Here is a 20,126-nt window from a genome sequence, read left to right as displayed (position 1 = left end):
TTCGCTTTGGGAGGGAAATGTGGTGATGTCACGGTGATGCTCCACCATATTTTAACCAATGTGGGGGCGTATCAAAATGGACTCTATTTTTAGGAAAATCATTAACAGTGCATAACCAACGCATTTCTTTTTATTTTATACAGCTACAAGGACATTCAACATGGGCGTCCCTAGTTTGATTCCGCTTCCAAATCAAATACCTTTCTTCCCTGGTACCAGGTTTGGCATACCTTCCCCTGCAGCAGCTTTTCCGGGGTCCACTGCATGTCCACAACCAAGAAGTCCGCGCTTAACCCTTGTTTCAAGCTTCCAGTCCATGACTCTGCAAACCGCGCATAGGCTGCACCAGTCGTGGCGGCTGTAGCTGCCTCAGCGAGTGTCAGTCCGAAATGCGGGTTGACAGTGTTGGTTGATTCTGGCTCGAGAGCAGATCGCCTAGTAGTAGCATTATAAAGATTCGGAAGCGGGAAGTGCGGCGCTGTTGGTGCATCCGTTCCGATTGCAAGAGGCGCCCCTCCATCTAAGAACTCCTTGTATGCGAATGCACGCTTACAGCGCTCAGGGCCAACAAGACTTGGCCAAGCCTTGAACAAAGCTGGATCAGAGTGGACGGGTTGAACAGATGCCGTGATGCCTAGCTGACCAAGTCGTTTGGCATCTTCCGAAGAGGTCAATTCCAAATGTTCGATCCTATGTCTCCGACCCGGCGTGCCAACGTTCGAGAGAACGTTGATTGCCTGATGAATAGCTTGATCGCCGATAGCGTGAATGGCACATTGGAGGCCGGCTGTATCTGCACGCTGAACAACTTCCTGCAACATGTTTTCAGGCCAAATGGGCTCGACGGGATCGGATTTACCGCTGTATGGCTGGCGTAGAGCCGCAGTGCAACCGTCCACAACACCATCGCAGATCAGTTTGATTCCTGCGATGCAGAAATCCTGCTGGGTAAACTCCTTGCGAAGCTCAATAGCCCGGTCAACATACTTGAAGTTGGCCTGTTGATCGGCGGTGAATGGAACAAGCCAGTGGACAGCGATGTGGAATGGGATATCTTTGTCTCGGCGATAGAGGTTCAAAATCTCCCATGTACCCTCGTCCATGGCCATGTCTACCAGACCCGTATAGCCGGCAGCGGTGTACGCTTTCACTGCCGTGTCCAGGGCGCTTAACTTGTCTTCGGTTGACGTAACACTCTCCAGATAAGGCCAGGCGAGGTTCATCAGTGCAGACTCGTCCATTAGACCAGAAGCCCTTCCAGTCTCATCTCGATGAATAGTGCCACCGGGAAGGTCAGGTGCAGTATGGGCCCCCATCTCTTCCAGTGCAGCAGAATTACACCACATTGAATGAAGATCAAAGGAATCAACATAGATAGGGCGTGGGTCGATGCCGTCTAGCATACTGGCCAGGGCAATTCCGTTGGTGGATGACTGAATCCATCCGCGACACAGAATTCGCGGCAGTGTCGGGTGAGATTTAGCATAGGACTTGATAGTCTGCTGGATTTGCTCGAGGGAAGTGCATTTTATAAGATCTGCTTTGCACAAGGACTGGCCGTATTGCAGAATATGCACATGGCTATCGATAAATCCAGGAATGACAATCTTGTTCTGCAAGTCGATGACCTCTGCATCCTGAGGAATTTGAGACTCATCAAGGGATCCGACATGGGTGATGCGGTCTTTTTCGATGATCATTCCCCCGGAAAAATCATTGTCGACGTTGGCCGATGGATGTGAAGGCGCAAAAATGCGACCATTCTTGAAGACGAAAGTCATGATGATTACTGGAAAAGGTCTCAGGCCTGTGTTGAAATAGAATGAAAGATCCCATACGAGCCTATTTATTTGGTGCTGCGCGATTCCAAAATTGTGCACGTCGTTAAAACAATGGCGATCGGGAGGACCTTCCTGTTAGGGAAATAACACGGTTGCCGAGCCCGTCTAGAAGTCAGTAATGTAAAACACCGCTATGACCTGGTAATCTAGATTCGTATCTGAAAGAAGAGAGAACTTAGTGTTGCCGAGGAGTTGTTATCTGAAAGTTGAGCCAAGGCTCGTGATGGAATTGTTATCGTTTTCATTGGATAGAATAACACGCATCTGACGTTGCAACTAGCCGACCGCGCAAATTGTCACCATTGGTCCATTTCGTTGGCGATCCGGGGCAGTGGAGACAACTGATATATCGACCTCGGGGGAGAGATAGACCTTCGAGGAGCTATGAACTGAGTCATACTGAGATGTGATAGCCTGTTATATTTTTGTGCACGATAAAAAGAAAAAACGAAGAAGATGAATCGAATGCCTTGTATCAGGAGTTGCTGAATGTATTGAGCCCCTGTAATAACCGGAGCATGAAATGATGCCGATTGGCTTAGCACATGCCTCCTCGGTAAACCAACAAATCTAAGAGCAAGTGGAGTTGCGGATCCAAACATTTGGAGACTTGACTGCAAATGTCATAAAGGTAAATCAATGGGCCCGGCACTCACTGGAAGTGTATCGGAAGTCTAGGGATCCAATTTACCCCAAATTTTGGTTATCACCAAGGCTATTATTTCCCCGCATTGCGATCACTCGAGTGATGATAAGCTTAGCCAATATTCATCGCTTATTGGCTATTGCTTCAAACTTCCCTTTTGAGACAAGCCGTATCCCATTTTCCGCCCCTATTTTGGGCTGTGAATGGCTGCCAGCTATACGGCTGTATATCCGATGACGATAAGAGACATATTGAACTGCGCAGAATGAATCTCGCTACACGGATACAGAAGAGTATTAAGATAGCCTCCAAGCCAACTTGAGAAGCGAGTTCAGTTTTGTGACTAGTCTTTCAAACTCTTAGTTATCGAATCCGATGCCAATTTATTGAAGCCCCTACACTTATGACAGGCAACACTATGCCCTCCAACTATCCACCAGTGGACCCAGATTGGCCGCCTGGAACTGTGCAACTTGAAGGTAACTCGTGATAGGATCTCTTTTAGAGAACTGGTTTGAATATTGCTTTCGGCTGACGGTATATTGTGACAGATCTTTCCCGGCCGGGTGAAGCATCGGAAGTCATTCTAGAGCCGAAGCCCTCTAGAGATCCAAATGATCCCTTGGTGGGTACTAACACTTCATATTGTTCAAGAATATCGCACTGAGAGACTCTCACCTTCCAGAACTGGCCAACGTGGCGGAAACATCTGAATTTTGCATTTGTTTCTTACTATGTCGTAATGGTTCTTGCTTTGTAAGTACTCAAGCAAGAGACTATTACAGAGTAGCTAATTTATCCAGAATTGATATTGCTACTGTGACCTGGGGCCCCGTGAATGCGGAACTGGGCTTCAGCTTTGCACTGTTGAACGACAGTTACGCTGCGGGCTGCGGAGCTCTTTGCATTGGTGGCCTCATTTTAGTGCCTTTTGCACTAAAGTTTGGTCGCCGCCCGATTTACGTGTTCAGTACCATTGTCCAATGTGGTATAAGCGTTTGGACAGCCAAAATGCAAACCGTTGCCGATCTTATGCTGGTCAACGTATTGAGCTGTATTGTTGGAGCATTGGCAGAAGTGTTGGTGCAGATGACTGTGGCAGATGTCTACTTTGTTCATCAACGCGGATTCATGAATACCATCTACTATTGGTTCATGACTATTGGAACTACACTGGCCCCCTTGGCGGGTGGCTATATCACACTTTCCCAAGGCTGGCGCTGGGTTTGGTGGTGGATGGCCATTCTCTTTGGGGCCGGACTCGTTGCATTTGTGTTATTTTATGAAGAGACAATGTTTTGCCCGTCGACTATTGACGGGGTCCCAGTTGAGGACAAGACCGCTCCCAACATCTCTACCAGCAAACACGACCCCGAGATATCTGCAGCAAAGCAGCTCGTTATGGCCCAAGCAGAGCAGCAACACTCGACTGCGGTCGATATTGATTATTCAATTCCAGAAAAAAGCTACTGGCAGAAGTTAGCACTTTGGTCTTCTGCCCCAATCTCATTTGCCGAACTTACAAGGCATAGCTATGAGCCATTTGTGATTTTGTTCGGAATTCCGGCTGTCTTCTTTATGGCTCTGGAATATGGGATCATGACGGCCTGCACTACGGTCCCTGTGACGACTTTATCATCAGTCATGACACTACCACCGTACAATTTTGGGGCAGCACAGATTGGATTAATGGGAATCCCGCCCTTCATTGGTGTCAGTCTGGCCACTATTGCTTGTGGCCCTATGAGCGACTCGATTGTTCTTTTCCTCGCAAAGAGGAATCGAGGTGTCTTTGAGCCCGAGATGCGACTTTGGTTGAGTGTGGCATTCATCCCCTTTGTGCCCGCAGGCCTTTTCATGTTTGGGATTGGGTTGAATAATGGGTCTCATTGGCTTCTTCCCGCCTTTGGCTTGGGGATCAGTTCCTTTGGGGTTGTTCCAGCTAGCAGTGCTGCATTGACGTACCTGACTGATGCATATACAGATGTAAGCCTCTTCTGATTTGGGTTGTGACTGAAAACTGACATTGAATAAGATTATTGCCGACTCACTCGTCGGCGTTACCTTTGTTCGCAATCTAATCTCGACTGTGTTTGTTTTTGCTTTGCAGCCCTGGTGTGACCGTGTTGGTCTGAGCTGGTTTTACGTAACATTCGGCCTCATTGTCACTGCTATAATGATGGGCAACTTGATATTTATCTATTTTGGGAAAAGGTTTCGCGTCAAGGTTGCAGCGAAATATCTTCGCTACAGTGCAAAGAAACACCAGGGGTCTATGACAGTCTAACATCGAAGGAGCTTTTTTTGAAAGTTATATGAGCACTAGCGATAGGTTTTCGGCTCATTCTGACCAAGTTTAATAAGAACAATATGGTATAAATATTGCGCGCACCTCCATCAACGTAACAAAATAACTGCTTGAGAGAATATTTTTCGGCCAGCGTAGTCGAAGTTCAATCGTGTGAGAGAGAAGACATCAAGTCCAACTCAGCTATCAAAAATTTTGGCCACTAGATCCAATGGTTTTCAGGGGTTGCAAAGATTCACTACCGAGCAGGCTACAGCAAATCAGATTAGCCTTACCCCAATTCGGAAGTTCGATGGAGTGCGGGGAATTGGGGAATTCCGTATTCTGTAGTACGTAATTTGTTCAGCCTATCTGCATTATAAAAAGGGAGTCGAGCCTCCCATGTTTTCACTTGAATAGATATCTCTCATCCAATCATCTGACTTTCCTCCACAAGGTTATATCCTTTTCCATGGCCAACCATAAAATTGCTATTATACAGTTCTATCCTAGGGTGGGTAACACTTGTTGCTCTATACCGATTAGAACAAGCTACTAATATGTACGATATAGCCAAATGAAATAGAGTCGAACCATGTTAAAGCCGTGACTTTCATTCGTGAAGCTGCCGCCTCTGGAGCACAGCTCGCGGTTCTTCCTGAATATCATCTCGCCGACTTCGTCCCTAGTCACGATCCAGCTATCCTGCAGCAGTGTGCAAACTGGAAGAAATATCTCAACGCCTATTGCGCATTAGCCAAAGAGTGCAACATCTGCGTGGTACCTGGCTCCTTCGCTGAACTACACGATGACGGTACGATTGTGAACGCCACTTATTTCATTGATAATAATGGAGTTATCTGCGGCAAATACGAGAAGAAGAATCTCTGGCATCCCGAAAGGCCTTATGTCAAGGGCTCAAAGAATGATACACGGCATATTGCATTTGATACGCCCTTGGGAAAGGTCGGGATGGTCATCTGCTGGGATCTGGCATTCCCAGAGGCTTTCCGAGAGCTTATTATACAGGGCGCCAAGATGGTCATTGTGCCTGCGTACTGGAAGTATAACGATGCTTCCGAAATAGGTATGAAGAGAAATCCTAAGTCTGAAGGTGTCTTCCTAGATGCTGCGGTTGTTAGTCGAGCTTTTGAGAACACTTGTGCTGTGGTGTTCTGTAACGTTGCTGGGCCTGAAAACGAGGGATTTGCTGGGCTTTCTCAGGTGGCCTTGCCATTTGTGGGCTGCATTGAGAGATTTGGGAACAGTGACGAGGGCATGAAAGTTGTGGATGTTGATATGAGCATTTTAGAAGAGGCAGAGGGGGTGTACAAGATTCGGGAGGACATTGCTACCTCGGATTGGCATTATGGTTATAGTCGTTGACATTGAGTTATCGAGCACTGAGTGAAAGTCAGCGGCTAGAGGTTTTATCCAAGTATTCCATTTCCCTCAAGCGCAAGATATATCTTCGTGAAATGACACGAGCATAGTTAGCGGACCATATCAAGTAATAATGTAGAAAAGGGAAGAAATCTCATCATGACTATTAGCTCTAAAGGATGTTCTTCAATGTTACCATCGTTACGGTGTTCAAAGTCCCTCCCGATTACAGGGCGAAAATCAGTGTGGCGTTGAAGACATCTTTGCTGAAGATCGGACCAATGCTTTAAAGCACAAGAGTGCCTATAAAGGGTACTGATAAGCATGCGGCCTTACTGTGTGTAGCATGTGGGGTTGTGGAATGAAACGGATGGCAGACCAAACAGTTTGTCGTGACGATACTTTGGAACGTGGCCCCGCCGATCTGGGGGATTGCTTAGGGGCGAGTTTTTCAGAAACCATAGATCTCCAATCAACAGCCTCATGCGTGATGTCACGGCCAAGACTTTGGGGCCGCACAGTGTAGGAAATCGAATTGTGTTTGGGGTGATTTTCCTCTCTTTACCTATTGAATGAGTTCTCTATATCTGAATTCGCATATCAGAGGCACCTTTTTCTCTGAAGCTACCCGTACGGTCGCCAAAGGAAAGACGCTTAGGGCTGTGTTTTGACCATGTCTTATCATAGCGTTAGATGTGGCGGAGCACATTCTTGAAACAACAACTGGGGCCAAACGAAACTTCCATTTCGGGCCGAAAGCGTGCGATTGGCCATAGGTGGGTGTTAGAGGCGTTGTTCACGTTATTGAACGATCACATCCTCTTATACAATTAAGCCTCGTACGTGTTCAAGGATATTTTTGAGGAGGCAAAAAAACTTACATTTAGCTGACGGGCTGCTGTTGGACATATTTAAGCCCTCCGGGATCCCTCCACCCTGGATGGAACCTATTCTGACTCGGCCCACTCTATAACTATAATATATCAATACCTGTCTCTTAAAGAAGGCGCTTTACCAGTGACATGATGCATTACAATACTTTGATTGGTTTCCTCCTCGCCGCCCCAGCCCTGGCATCTCCGAGTTATGAGTACGAAGAACCTTCCGTGCCATCGTCGGCTTCTGACTCCATGCCACCTCCATATTATGATATTCCCGTATCCGCCATTCCAGTGATCGCAAGTGCTATTCCGAGTATGTGGATTGAAGAAATGATGGACGACCCTGCTGCACGGCAGTCCATGATCGATGCCATAGAGTCGGGCACGTACCCGCCTTGGTATTATGATTTGCCCGCCACCATCAGACCTTACGCTTCCAAAGTCGCCGTTGAGGAAATGTATTACTTCAATCAGGCACCACCAACAGTTGTTCCATCTATCAGCACTCCTATCATTACGCCAACGGGCTGGTGGACCGTCAGACCCAGCCCGGTCATCTACAGCACCAGGCCTCCAAGTCCCAGCTCGACTCCTCTCCAGACGAGCTCAAGAACCAGCTCTAGTACTCCTTCAGGTTCTGGCACTGCATCTTCCACCTTTGGCGGTGCACCCGCTGCAACGGCCGGCGCCGCGACCCTCGCTGGCGCCGGTGCCGCCGCTCTGCTTGGTATTGCACTGGCACTGTAGTGCCGCTATGGCATTTTAATGATTTAAGCATTCCATCAATGCTTGTCTTATTTTAAGGCGTTCTTTTAACAGAAATTTATTGAAGAAGTGGACCATCAGTCATGTATGCATTTATAAAGTTTTTGAAGTCATCAAATAGACTAGTAACTATTTGTTTGATCGACCTAATTTCCAGGCTACTACAGAATTCAAAAATTTCAATCAAGCACACTGGCTTTAGCTTCCTAAATAGAAAGCCACTACCTAACCAGAGGTACATGGGTATGCTGCAGATCTTCAATTCATATATAGACGTGTGACGACTGCAGGTCAGGCCCATTTTAACAGCTTACACTACAGAGTCTTATCTAATGCAAAAAAGAATTAGGTAGAACTAGTGCAGTAAAGAGAGACTGTACAACTCTGGACTTTTCCGTACATGTGCTCGAAATCTCCAGCCTTGCCTTTGTGAACCGACTCTTCGCAGCGCAGCAGGCTGCACTCTTGTCTATTCCTTTCGCTTCTTTCGATTTCTTTAATTTTAACACCTAAAATAGTGTAAGCCACAAGCGTAGAAAAAAAGGGTCTCCCTTCTTTCCTGAATAGAAAGCTGGAGGGGATGAAGCGAAGGGCCTTTCCAAGTGTGGACATATCAAGAGTACTGGTAAAAGAGTATGTAGGTCTAGCACTGGAAGCCATTTATCTATAATCAGGAGTCTATTTAGCTATCAGTATATTGGTTGAATCACCCAACATACCTGGAGGTCGAGCGTTGCTGTTATATCTCATACTTGTTTCCCTTGATTCTGCTCCTCATTGATTCCAATCGATGATAACCTGCGTGTCTACATTAACCACTATTTATGCATTGCATTACCCTTGGGGACACGCATGGCTGAAGACGTCTTCGAGGGACACTTGAATATGGGCAGTGGTCTTTCTAATAGTGCACCGGTACAAAGCCCTTCATTTCCCGAGTTAGAGGAGACAACATAACTATCAAGTCACCCGGAACAAATTTCTCCGAATGTCGAGTGGACAGCCGCATAGAAACCGAACAATCGCCGCAGTAACCCCGTGGCTCTCCGTTACAGTAGTAGTGCAGCATAGGTTACTAGATCGACACTTTGGGCAGTTGTGTGGTAGATCTAACTTTTAATTTCTCCGAGGAAACCCAGAGTGGTGGATACGACTACTTCCGTGCATATGTGTACAAGTTAGTCTCTGTAGGGCGCGGGGAAATGACGAGGACAATCTCATAGCTATAAGCACATATAAAGATCGTCCTGTAAGCCCAAAGTCGCCTGAATCACACTGCTTCGACCATCCTTCCACAATGGGTTTACTCCAAAGCCTCCTTGGTTTGGGCCTCTTCTTCGGATCGATATCTGCCCAGAACTATGATGAGCTCTACCGTCCTCAGTTTCACTTTTCTCCCGCACAGAACTGGATGAATGATCCTTGTGGATTACTGTACCACAATGGGACATATCATTTGTTCTTTCAGTACAATCCGGGAGGAATTCAATGGGGAAACATGTCATGGGGTCATGCAACCAGCACCGATTTAACACATTGGGAACAACAACCGATCGCTTTTCTCGCCAGAGGATTTCCTTCTAATGTCACGGAGATGTACTTCACTGGAAGTGCTGTTGTGGATGTGAATAACACCAGCGGGTTTGGCACGGATGGCACGACTCCTTTAGTGGCCATGTATACTTCCTATGTAAGTCTGTCAAATGAGGCAAATTTTACTCTTATTCACAAAGCGACTGATATTATATTCAGTACCCCCAAGCCCAGACTCTGCCAAGTGGAAAGCGTATTCAGGCATTGCAGCAATCACAGTCCATTGCCTACAGCTTGGATCAGGGAATGACTTGGACTACATATGACGCTGAGAATCCTGTCATTCAGAACCCGCCAGCTCCATATCAGAGTCAATACCAGAACTTTCGAGACCCACACGTTTTCTGGCATGAGCAGACTCGGAAATGGGTTGCTGTCACAACATTGGCGGAACTACATAAGCTTCTTATATGGACGTCTCATGATTTGAAAGAATGGACTCTTGCTACTGAGTTTGGGCCGTACAATGGCGTCGGTGGGGTATGGGAATGCCCTGGTCTGTTTCCTCTCCCGCTTGATGGAGACGAATCGAACATGAAATGGGTCATGGTGGTCGGAATTAATCCAGGAGGACCGCCAGACATTTTGGGCTCCGGGACACAATTCTTTATCGGAACGTTCAACGGGACGACATTCACACCTGATGCAAATACTGTGTACCCCGGAAATCAAACGTCGAATTGGATGGATTGGGGACCGGACTTTTATGCTGCCGCCGGATACAATGGACTGCCTGATAGGGACCATGTTCAAATCGGATGGATGAACAACTGGCAGTACGGAGAGAATATTCCTACGTACCCTTGGCGAAGTGCTATGGCAATTCCTCGCCAGCTCTCTCTGAAAACCATCGGCCAGAAAGCGACCATTGTACAACAACCAAGGGAGAATTGGCGGGCTATCATGGGTCAAGATACTCGACTGCACTCGTGGAAGTCGATTGCCGAAGGCAGAACACCACTCGGCTCTGTTGGAAAAGCTATGGAAATCAACTTGAGTTTCTCTAGCTCCGAATCAACGGCCTCTGAGTTTGGAATCATCGTTCGCGCAACTTCCAACCTGTCACAGCTCACGCGAATTGGCTATAATTTTTCAAGCAGCCAACTAATCGTTGACCGGAGACAGTCCGGAAATGTCTCTTTTGATAAGACATTTGCCAGCCAATACCACGCACCCCTTACCTCGAACTCGGATGGTCAAGTCAGCCTGCGCATCTTCGTGGACTGGTCCAGCGTGGAAGTGTTTGGGGGTGAAGGAGAAACCACTGTAACTGCCCAGATATTTCCAAGTGGCAATGCCACATATGCTCAGCTTTTCTCCTCGGGGGGATCAACAACAGATGTCAACCTGAGCATTCGAGAGTTGTCTTCAGTTTGGACGTAGCAGATAGATCTTGAGATTAATGAGAGATTTTCCGGCGCAAAAAAGTTGTTCCTGAAGATGAAACATCTAATTACTTGAATTCTCTTTTGAGCACAAACAAACGTCATCAGCTCCATAGCTGCCCTGACTGGTAGCTGTATATCTGGGTTTGTTTCACGTAAAGAGGCACAACCTGAGGCACGTTCTGCCCTAGGCACCAAACCCCTTTTACGCTCGAGGGAAACGCCAAGCAACCGGGCATCTCCAAGACCACCACACTCCCGGGCGCAGTGGAGCAGCAATGCCCCGAAATTCCCAATTTCGCTCGGGCAGAGACCCTCTTGGCGACCACCCACACCTAACGCTGAAGAAGGGCCATGTTACTGGCCCGTTCTCGTTTCTCAATCCCACCTCCGCGCGATATGAGCACGACCAGCTAGATGCCAAAGACGTGGAGGAAACACCTCCAGCGAAAATACCCAGCGCCAGTGCCACCAAACCAGCGCACGTTGAGCGTCTCTGGCGATCTCGCGATAATAGGAAAGGTCGCCATGCGCTCCGGGTCGATTATCGCGTGTCCCCCGACGAAACGGGGTACACGGCCCCGATGCCAACGGCGAGCTTCAAAGCCGTTGCACGAGGCATTCTTCGAATGGTGACGTACTTCCCTTACTGGGATGTGTCGTGGCTGGTTGCTTGGTCGTTCACGCTTGGCTCGGTGATCTGGATCATCAATGCTTTCTTCTCCTGGTTGCCACTCGTCGACCCGCAGACCGAGTTTTCGAACGAGTCATTGCTAGGCGGCGGGATCACCGCGTTCATCGGAGCCACGGTGTTCGAGATAGGCAGTGTGCTACTCCTCCTGGAAGCCATCAATGCAAATCAGACCAGCTGCTTCGGCTGGGCATTCGAAACGGTCCTGCAGCAGGTCGAGGGCGACGCGCACAAACATAGGACAGAGATGAAGCCGAGCATCGACGCGTGTCAGCATCACCATGCAAACCGGAAATCTTTCCTCAGCGCTGATCACCAAAAGCGGAGCCAAGCTGGGTACGTCACGACGTCGCCCGATGGCAGATCATTCCGATGGATGCCTTCCATGTCAGAGCTGCGCACGCATTACCTCCACGAGCTGGGATTCTTGGCATCTTTGGTCCAATTCTTTGCCGCAACGATCTTCTGGATTGCGGGTTTCACCAGTCTGCCGGGAATCATCAACCATATGAGCCAAGGCCTTACCGATGGAGTATACTGGGTCCCCCAAATTGTCGGTGGCCTGGGCTTTGTTGTGAGCGGGTTACTCTTCACCCTTGAGACCCAAACCAAATGGTGGAAACCCGCTCCACATGTCCTGGGGTGGCACATTGGTGTCTGGAATTTCATCGGGGGCGTTGGCTTTACTCTCTGCGGTGCGCTCGGACCGGCCAGCAATAGCTCGTCTGGTGTGCTGTACCAGACTTGTCTCGCTACCTTTTGGGGATCATGGGCCTTCATGATCGGATCTACCCTTCAGCTGTACGAGAGTCTAGAGAAGCATCCTGTTGAGAAGCAGTAAAGGGTGGCTCAACCTTGGACATGACCATTGAGATATATATGGAGCAGATGTTACATACTATTATGCGTCACGAATAAATGCATTATCAAGTTGGTAGAAAGAGCCAGTATATACAATCTACACAACTTCTGAATACCGAATTTCTCGAGTTGCCAGATTTAGAGGCTTCCAAAAACGAGTCGTCACTACGAAGAATTACTGTAGAGATCAGTAAGGACTAGGGTTTACTCTCCTAGCGTAAGACGGGCTGGTGCTGGTTGGGTGGGGAAAGGCTGAAAAATCAGTGCGAGATAGACTATGACTCGATTTGACCTCGAGTGATCGACTGTACTGTGTATCAGAAACCGTTTGGTTCAGCTGCGACCGTGAATTACAGCGGGTGGTTCCGTCCAAAAAGGAAATAAGTCATCAACAACTACAATCAACAGCTATAATGGCACCGCCGCTCGACCTCGGTCTCCCGACGGCCCTCATCCTCATTGACAACCAGTCGGGGTTCTGCCACCCATCAACAGTTTCGCACTGGGGGAGCAGCCGGTCGAACCCTCTCTACGAAGTGAACATCCAGTCGCTTCTATCGGCTGCCCGCAGCCATGCGTCGTCGGCAGCGTCCACTCCAGTGGAAGTGATTCACGTCTTCCACTCATCGACCACGCAAGGATCTCCTCTCCACCCAAACCATCCGGCGCAGGGGATTCGCCCGTTGGAGTTTGCGACGCCCGCCGCGGACGGCTCGGAGCCCGTGTTCTGGAAGAGTGTTAATTCGTCCTTCATCGGCACCGATCTGGCCGCCCACTTGCAGGACAAGGGGATCCGACAGCTTCTGATCGCGGGGTTGACGACGGATCACTGTGTCTCGACGACGGTTCGCATGGCTGCCAATCTCGGGGTCGTGGATCGGTCGGTCGGCAATGATGTCGACAAATTGGGGCCAAAAGCTGCAGATCGGGGCCGAATGGAAAGGGGGCGGATTGTTCTTGTGGCTGACGCCACAGCGACATTCGCCAAAGGGGGGCTTCGACGCTGAGACTGTTCACCACGTCTCTGTGGCTAGCTTGGAGGGCGAATTCGCCGATATCCTCGGCACGGAGGAGGTGGTGCAGGCCTTTTGCGGAGGGTCCAGGGGTCACTGAGACATCGGACACCGGTTACGTCAGTATGGGGTTATGAAAGTGTGTCCAGTCATTATTATTATGATTATTGTTATTCTTATTATTCTGCGACTTCCTGCAGTGTTAGATTCAAGCGCCACTCCAATGTCATTGCTACGTTCAGGGTCTGAAGGCGACGCGTTTACCCCTGGCCACCGCCGACCAATCCTCGCCACGCGTTGGCCCCCAACTGCTGTTGCCTGGGCCCACATGCTTGACATCCTTGCTGGTCCCTCCCATCCCGACGGAGGATGAGGGACGGGCACACTTTCGATAGTAGCGACACCATGTACAGATTGACATCCTCCTGCATCTCCATACCCCGTTGGTCCGGATTGAGGCCTCCTAGGATGACAGGTAAGACCATCGCGGACGCCCACCACTCCTATTGGCCTTAACCAGGCGCTGGGTCCGGTGTTTAACTTTGGGCCTGAAGCTTGTCCAACAATCAGAACGCGCAGGGTCCACATCCTCGAAACCCTTGGTCGCGCAATTTATGGGGCGGGCCCACACGCTGTGCCTTCCCTGGCATAGGCCAAGGAAAAATCCCTAGTTGGATCCAGGCACCGTGTTACAAGTAGGGATGAGCCCCGAGGGGCCCGCAACGGGCTGTTTCCTTCACATTCCCTACAGACGTCCATATTATTATACCCTCGTTGATGGCACCGCTGCGCTTGAGCAGTACCGTCGTTCCTTGTTAACCCTCACCATGCATCTCCATGGCCTGTCTTTTCTTTTGTTTTTCCATAGCGTGGTTGCAGAGTCCATTCAAAATGATTTAATGTCCTTCAAAACCGTACGTGAGTCCCTAACACCAACGAGGTTCCGATCCTGATGCGAGCAGTTGCCCGACGTCTGGGCGTTGAAATACAATGTGCACATTCACGACCGTGCCCGAATCACCCCGGGTTACTGGTTCGTCGCGCCATACCTGCAAATCGATCCCGAAACTCCGACCAACCTGTTCGATCCCTATCAGGTCGGGCCCTACATTTACGATGGCGACGGGGTAGGTTTAAGGTCCCCTCCGGTATCAGCAACGACCAACTGACCCGGAATAGATGCTGATTTGGGCGGGGTCGCGCATGTTCGAGAACAGAAACGTTTTCGATTTCAAGGTGGTCAACAGTCTAGGCGAGACGCCCTTCCTCTCGTTGGTCAGCCAGCATAGCTTCGATGCGCGTGTGGATGATGATAACGGTCACGGAGTCATTCTGAACAACGAGTACGACATTCACGCCTCGATCCCCATGCGCCACGACCTAGGCGCCTTCGACATCCACGAGTTCAACATCCTCGATGATGGCAAAACGGCCTTGGCGACCTTTTATAAGCAGCACGATATCGATCTGGCGGAGTTCAACCGCCCGGAAGAGATTGCCTCCATCCTATCCGGAGGATACGCCCAGATCAACCTGGCCAGCCAAGAGGTGGAATACTCATGGGACTGCTGGCCGCAGATCCCGCTGATTGAATCGACCCATATTAATCCCATGACCGCTCCCGAACGAAAACCAGGCTGGGATTACGTGCACATCAACTCGGTCGACAAGAACGATGCCGGCGACTACATCATCTCCCTGCGGTTCACCAACTCCATCTACTTGATTTCCGGACAGGACGGGAGCATCATGTGGCGCATGGGTGGGGCAGGCCATGCGACAGATTTCGAGCAGGACTTCACCTTCTCCAAACAGCACGATATCAAGTTCCTCGAGTCGAACGGGACCCGCCATGTCGTTTCGTTCCTGAACAACGGCTCCGACGAAGAGAGCAACGACGAGGACGTCTCGTGCGCCTTCATCATCGAGATCGAAACCGGCACGGAGCCCATGACCGCCCGCGTCCTGCGCCGATACAACCGACCCGACAACGATTTGACCCGCCTGCGCGGCAACGCCCAGGTCCTGCCCAATAACCACATGTTCGTCGGCTGGAGCCAAAAGGGCTACATCTCCGAACACTCGGTCGAAGGTGACGTCCTGATGACCGCCGAGTTCGAATCCGACCGCTTCTCAACCTACCGCGCCTACAAGTTCCCCTTCGTCGGGCGGCCAAGCGCCCCGCCAGACCTAGTCGCCAATGTCTGGGGCACCGATGAGTCCCACATGCTAACGACCGTGTACGTCAGCTGGAACGGTGCAACGGACGTCGCGAGCTGGAACTTCTACGCCCGAGCCCAGGAAAGCGGCACGCCCGTCTTCGTCGGAAGCACGAACAAGACCGACTTCGAGAGCATGCACATCCTCTCGGGCTACCTGGATTTCATTACCGCCGACGCGCTCGACGCCCAGGGCAACGTGCTGCGCACATCCGAGATCCAGCGCACTGCAACCCCGAACTGGGACCCTGCCTGGTACAGGGGCGAGACAGATCCCCATCCAGACGATCCCTCGATCACCTACGCCGACGGCGAACCGCAGACGCCCTCCCTGCGCGGCTATGACGAGGCGTCATTTGAGGACGCACAGGCGTCGGCCTCGAAGGCGCTGGAGATCGCGACAGAGACGTACAACGTCGTTGCAACAATCGGCAGCCTGGTCGCTTTCATTGTCGTTGCGTGCGTGTTGTGCGCTGTCGTCGTAGGGTATGGAATACTGCGCGACCGGCGGAGAAACAAGACATATACAGAGGTTCCATCGGACGAGCAGGCGTCGTTCATGAAATAAGACTGGCTTGTTCTTGACTCCATTCTCGGGTTGGTCTTGAGCATTTACATTGCGTGCGGGATTTTTTGTTGTCCATGGCGTTTTGCATTGGAACCTGCGGGTTGTCTGTTTGTATACTACTTTGGCGTCCATTCGTTGAGCTCTTATCTGTAAATACAGTCATTCATGCTGGTATATATATATGAGGTTTATGTGTTTGCATTTGATGGACTATGGTCTCGGCAGGATGCTATTATGCTTCAGTGCCCCGGCCCGGATGATATAGATCTTGATCGTAGTGAAGTGGTTCCTGCCCTATTTGGGGACATCAATGTTATGTTGACCACTTAGCCGTAAATATCAGAACTGTTGGCAGGTCAATCATGCGTGGATTTAAAGATGCAATTAAAGATCGGGTATAGTGTCTACAAGCAGTCAAGATAGAAAAAAGTAAAAGTTACATGAAACTAATTACTTTCAAGGGTCTCTAACACAAAGGAGAAAAAGAATACAGGAGTTCGGGCCCAAAGACCAAGATGGGAAGGGACGATCCAACAAGATCACCACCACCCCTATAAGGTGTAACCTCAGATTCGTCCTTCAAACAACAAGTAGAGGAATTATTTAGACGAGATCACGCTTGACAAACTCAGCAAGCAGGGTCTTGCCAAGCGAGGCAGGGCTGCGCTCAACAATGACACCGGCATCCTGGAGAGCCGAGATCTTCGAGTCGGCGCCGCCCTTGCCGCCGCTGACGATGGCACCGGCGTGGCCCATACGGCGGCCGGGGGGAGCGCTGATACCGGCGATGAAGGAAACAGCGGGCTTGTTGTGCTTGTTGTTGGCCTTGAAGAACTCGGCGGCCTCCTCCTCGGCGGAACCGCCAATCTCGCCGATCATGATAATGCCGTCGGTCTCCTTGTCCTCGAGGAAAATCTTCAGGCAGTCGATGAAGTTAGTGCCGGAGAAGGGATCACCGCCAATGCCGACGACAAGCGACTGGCCCAGACCGGCCTGCGTGGTCTGGTTCACAGCCTCGTAGGTCAGGGTACCGGAGCGGGAGACGATGCCGACACGGCCGCGCTTGTGGATGAAGCCGGGCATGATACCGATCTTGCATTGACCCTAAATATCCGCCAAAATATTAGAATTGGGCGTGGTGTTGGTGGGTTTAGACAGCTCGACTTACGGGAGCGATGATGCCGGGGCAGTTCGGGCCGACCAGACGGGTCTTGTTCTGGGTCTTGAGGATGTCGGTGATGCGGACCATGTCTGTGAGGAATCGGTCAGCTCGGGCTCTTAGTATCTTGGGAAATGGCGATTCGTACCGTGCTGGGGAATACCCTCGGTGATACTGTCGCGGCGAAAAGGGTCAGTAAAGGACATTTTCACTTTTTTTTGCGTTTCGCTCAACAGCAGGAGACCAACCAGACAACCAGGGGCATCTCAGCAGCAATAGCCTCCTCGATACCGGCAGCAGCCAGCGGCGGTCTATCAGACGTTAGCTTTCCCCGAATTCAGTATATGTGTGGCCATCGCAGAATCATACGGGACGAAAATCGCAGATGCCGTCGCGCCGGTTTCCTTCACGGCATCGGCCACATTGGCGAACACGGGACGGTCAAGGTGGGTGGAGCCAGCCTTCTTGGGGTTTGTGCCACCGATGACATTTGTGCCTGCGCTGTGTCAGTTTTGGTCTCGAGCGATCGCGGCGAACCGGGGGGATAGCTACCGTAGGCAATGGCCTGCTCGGCGTGGAACCTGGGCCGCCAAAACAAGTCAGCACATGAGGGCGATATCACTGGCAGAGTCCAAACTTACGTTCCCTGCTTGCCGGTGAAGCCCTGGAAGAGAACCCGGGTGTCCTTGTTGATCTTCAGGTTGTTCACGGTATCGGCATAGGCAGAGGTGGCCTTTAGGTATGACCGACGCTGCCCGGCGGCGACATTGTGAAGGGCCGAGAAAGTATTGCGGCGGAAGGCCTGCATGATGGCAGCAATTGAGGAAGAGTGGAGGGTAGAGGGGAGAGGTGGTGGGAGGTGAAAGGAAAGGTGAAGAAGAGCAACTCGGGGATGGAAAGTCAGTCGGGATGCGCGCCCGGGACTTTTTCGGGAACGAACAAAACTTTGTCATCTTGCCCGACTCTTCACCTCACCCCACTGCTTGACTCTCTAATATCTTCCCTTGTCATTATCTTGCCACGCACTCTCTGGTCTCACTCAGACTCTCATCATGGCCACCATGACCATGGCCATGCCCGCGGCCACCAAGGCCAAGGGTCCAAAGCAGCTGCCCGAGAACGAGCGCTTCATGCGAGCCTGCTCCGATATTGCCAATGCACTCATCCAGGAATACGAGTCGCAGAAGGACTCTTCCAAGCCCAAGAAGGACATCAACCTCAACAAGCTGCGAGGCACCATGTCCAAGAAGCACCGCTTGAACACCACCCCACCACTCACTGCCATCATCGCCGCCGTGCCCGAACACTACAAGAAGTACATCCTGCCGAAGCTGATCGCGAAGCCGATTCGTAGGTCCTCCAATTTTTCTTTTTAGAATCATAAACTGACCATCCCAGGAACATCCTCTGGTATCGCCGTCGTCGCCGTCATGTGCAAGCCTCACCGATGCCCACACATTGCCTACACCGGCAATATCTGCGTCTACTGCCCCGGCGGTCCTGATTCCGATTTCGAGTACTCGACGCAGTCATACACCGGCTACGAGCCAACATCAATGCGAGCGATCCGCGCTCGCTATGATCCGTTCGAACAGGCAAGAGGGCGGGTGGACCAGATCAAGGCGCTCGGCCACAGCGTGGACAAAGTGGAGTATATCATCATGGGAGGCACGTTCATGTCACTACCGGAAGACTATCGCGACACCTTCATCTCTCAGCTTCACAACGCTTTGAGCGGATACCAAACGGACAACGTCGATGAAGCCGTGCAGGCAGGAGAAATGAGCAATGTCAAGTGCGTGGGCATCACGATTGAGACACGGCCGGATTACTGTCTAGATACACACCTCAGCAGCATGCTGCGCTACGGGTGCACACGACTGGAAATCGGAGTGCAGAGTCTGTATGAGGACGTGGCACGGGATACCAACCGCGGCCACACCGTGGCGGCCGTGGCAGAGACGTTCAAGCTGTCCAAGGATGCCGGATTCAAGGTTGTCAGCCACATGATGCCCGACCTACCAAATGTGGGAATGGAGCGCGATCTATTCCAATTCCAGGAGTACTTTGAGAACCCTGACTTCCGCACCGACGGTCTGAAGATCTACCCGACGCTCGTGATTCGGGGTACCGGTCTTTATGAATTGTGGCGGACGGGCCGCTACAAGAACTACACCCCCAACGCACTGATCGATATTGTGGCTCGTATTCTCGCTCTGGTGCCGCCATGGACCCGCATCTACCGCGTCCAGCGCGATATCCCCATGCCGCTGGTAACCTCGGGGGTAGAGAACGGCAACCTGCGCGAGCTGGCCCTCGCCCGGATGAAAGACTTTGGTACCACCTGCCGTGACGTTCGCACCCGCGAGGTGGGCATCAACGAAGTCAAAAACAAGATCCGCCCTTCGCAAGTCGAGCTCATCCGCCGCGACTACGCCGCCAACGGCGGCTGGGAGACATTCCTGGCCTACGAAGACCCCAAGCAGGATATTCTGATCGGCTTGCTCCGTCTGCGCAAGTGCAGCTCCACCCACACCTTCCGTCCCGAATTCACCGGCCAGCAGACCAGCATCGTCCGCGAGCTGCACGTCTACGGATCTGCGGTCCCGCTGCATGGCCGTGACGCGCGCAAGTTCCAGCATCGCGGCTTTGGCACGCTGCTGATGGAGGAGGCGGAGCGGATCGCGCGTGAGGAGCATGGAAGTCGCAAGATTAGTGTTATCTCGGGCGTTGGCGTGCGCAGCTACTATGCCCGGCTGGGATATACTCTGGACGGGCCGTATATGTCCAAGATGCTGGATCCGTGGGAGGACGAGGAGTGAGCCGACACAGAG

General features: G+C 51.0%; 10 protein-coding genes across 10 annotated transcripts; 8 read left to right on the top strand and 2 right to left on the bottom strand.

Moving 5' to 3' along the window:
• Positions 1-170: 170 nt before the first annotated feature.
• On the bottom strand, positions 171-1,781 carry N7510_003405 (amidohydrolase; the record flags this gene model as incomplete). Its single annotated transcript, XM_056975332.1, has 1 exon — positions 171-1,781. One exon carries the CDS (start codon positions 1,779-1,781, stop codon positions 171-173), a length of 1,611 nt encoding a protein of 536 aa, XP_056835288.1.
• Positions 1,782-2,905: 1,124 nt separating this feature from the next.
• Positions 2,906-4,774, top strand: N7510_003404 (uncharacterized protein; the record flags this gene model as incomplete). The annotated part of the gene is made up of 5 exons (XM_056975331.1): positions 2,906-2,966; positions 3,039-3,112; positions 3,173-3,243; positions 3,291-4,473; positions 4,523-4,774. The coding sequence occupies 5 exons, from the start codon at positions 2,906-2,908 to the stop codon at positions 4,772-4,774; spliced, it is 1,641 nt and encodes a 546-aa protein (XP_056835287.1).
• Positions 4,775-5,246: 472 nt separating this feature from the next.
• N7510_003403 (carbon-nitrogen hydrolase family protein) lies at positions 5,247-6,160 on the top strand (the record flags this gene model as incomplete). The annotated part of the gene is made up of 2 exons (XM_056975330.1): positions 5,247-5,288; positions 5,348-6,160. 2 exons carry the CDS (start codon positions 5,247-5,249, stop codon positions 6,158-6,160), a joined length of 855 nt encoding a protein of 284 aa, XP_056835286.1.
• Positions 6,161-7,179: 1,019 nt separating this feature from the next.
• N7510_003402 (uncharacterized protein) lies at positions 7,180-7,785 on the top strand (the record flags this gene model as incomplete). Its single annotated transcript, XM_056975329.1, has 1 exon — positions 7,180-7,785. The coding sequence occupies one exon, from the start codon at positions 7,180-7,182 to the stop codon at positions 7,783-7,785; it is 606 nt and encodes a 201-aa protein (XP_056835285.1).
• A 1,315-nt stretch (positions 7,786-9,100) lies between these two features.
• N7510_003401 (glycoside hydrolase family 32 protein) lies at positions 9,101-10,779 on the top strand (the record flags this gene model as incomplete). The annotated part of the gene is made up of 2 exons (XM_056975328.1): positions 9,101-9,493; positions 9,556-10,779. 2 exons carry the CDS (start codon positions 9,101-9,103, stop codon positions 10,777-10,779), a joined length of 1,617 nt encoding a protein of 538 aa, XP_056835284.1.
• Positions 10,780-11,059: 280 nt separating this feature from the next.
• N7510_003400 (uncharacterized protein) lies at positions 11,060-12,313 on the top strand (the record flags this gene model as incomplete). The annotated part of the gene is made up of 1 exon (XM_056975327.1): positions 11,060-12,313. The coding sequence occupies one exon, from the start codon at positions 11,060-11,062 to the stop codon at positions 12,311-12,313; it is 1,254 nt and encodes a 417-aa protein (XP_056835283.1).
• Positions 12,314-12,746: 433 nt separating this feature from the next.
• N7510_003399 (uncharacterized protein) lies at positions 12,747-13,446 on the top strand (the record flags this gene model as incomplete). Its single annotated transcript, XM_056975326.1, has 2 exons — positions 12,747-13,217; positions 13,258-13,446. The coding sequence occupies 2 exons, from the start codon at positions 12,747-12,749 to the stop codon at positions 13,444-13,446; spliced, it is 660 nt and encodes a 219-aa protein (XP_056835282.1).
• Positions 13,447-14,173: 727 nt separating this feature from the next.
• Positions 14,174-16,133, top strand: N7510_003398 (uncharacterized protein; the record flags this gene model as incomplete). The annotated part of the gene is made up of 3 exons (XM_056975325.1): positions 14,174-14,260; positions 14,309-14,473; positions 14,526-16,133. The coding sequence occupies 3 exons, from the start codon at positions 14,174-14,176 to the stop codon at positions 16,131-16,133; spliced, it is 1,860 nt and encodes a 619-aa protein (XP_056835281.1).
• A 603-nt stretch (positions 16,134-16,736) lies between these two features.
• On the bottom strand, positions 16,737-18,100 carry N7510_003397 (succinate--CoA ligase (GDP-forming) subunit alpha; the record flags this gene model as incomplete). Its single annotated transcript, XM_056975324.1, has 7 exons — positions 16,737-17,237; positions 17,302-17,384; positions 17,441-17,466; positions 17,541-17,603; positions 17,662-17,788; positions 17,845-17,873; positions 17,934-18,100. 7 exons carry the CDS (start codon positions 18,098-18,100, stop codon positions 16,737-16,739), a joined length of 996 nt encoding a protein of 331 aa, XP_056835280.1.
• A 244-nt stretch (positions 18,101-18,344) lies between these two features.
• N7510_003396 (Elongator subunit ELP3) lies at positions 18,345-20,114 on the top strand (the record flags this gene model as incomplete). The annotated part of the gene is made up of 2 exons (XM_056975323.1): positions 18,345-18,642; positions 18,691-20,114. 2 exons carry the CDS (start codon positions 18,345-18,347, stop codon positions 20,112-20,114), a joined length of 1,722 nt encoding a protein of 573 aa, XP_056835279.1.
• Between the last annotated feature and the right edge of the window lie 12 nt (positions 20,115-20,126).

Source organism: Penicillium lagena (assembly GCF_028827675.1).
Source record: "Penicillium lagena strain IBT 129212 chromosome Unknown utg000002l_segment0_segment0, whole genome shotgun sequence".
Taxonomy (NCBI): domain Eukaryota; kingdom Fungi; phylum Ascomycota; class Eurotiomycetes; order Eurotiales; family Aspergillaceae; genus Penicillium; species Penicillium lagena.
The sequence above is the reverse complement of the archived record's forward strand: the minus strand, read 5'-3'. Positions and strand labels throughout refer to the sequence as shown.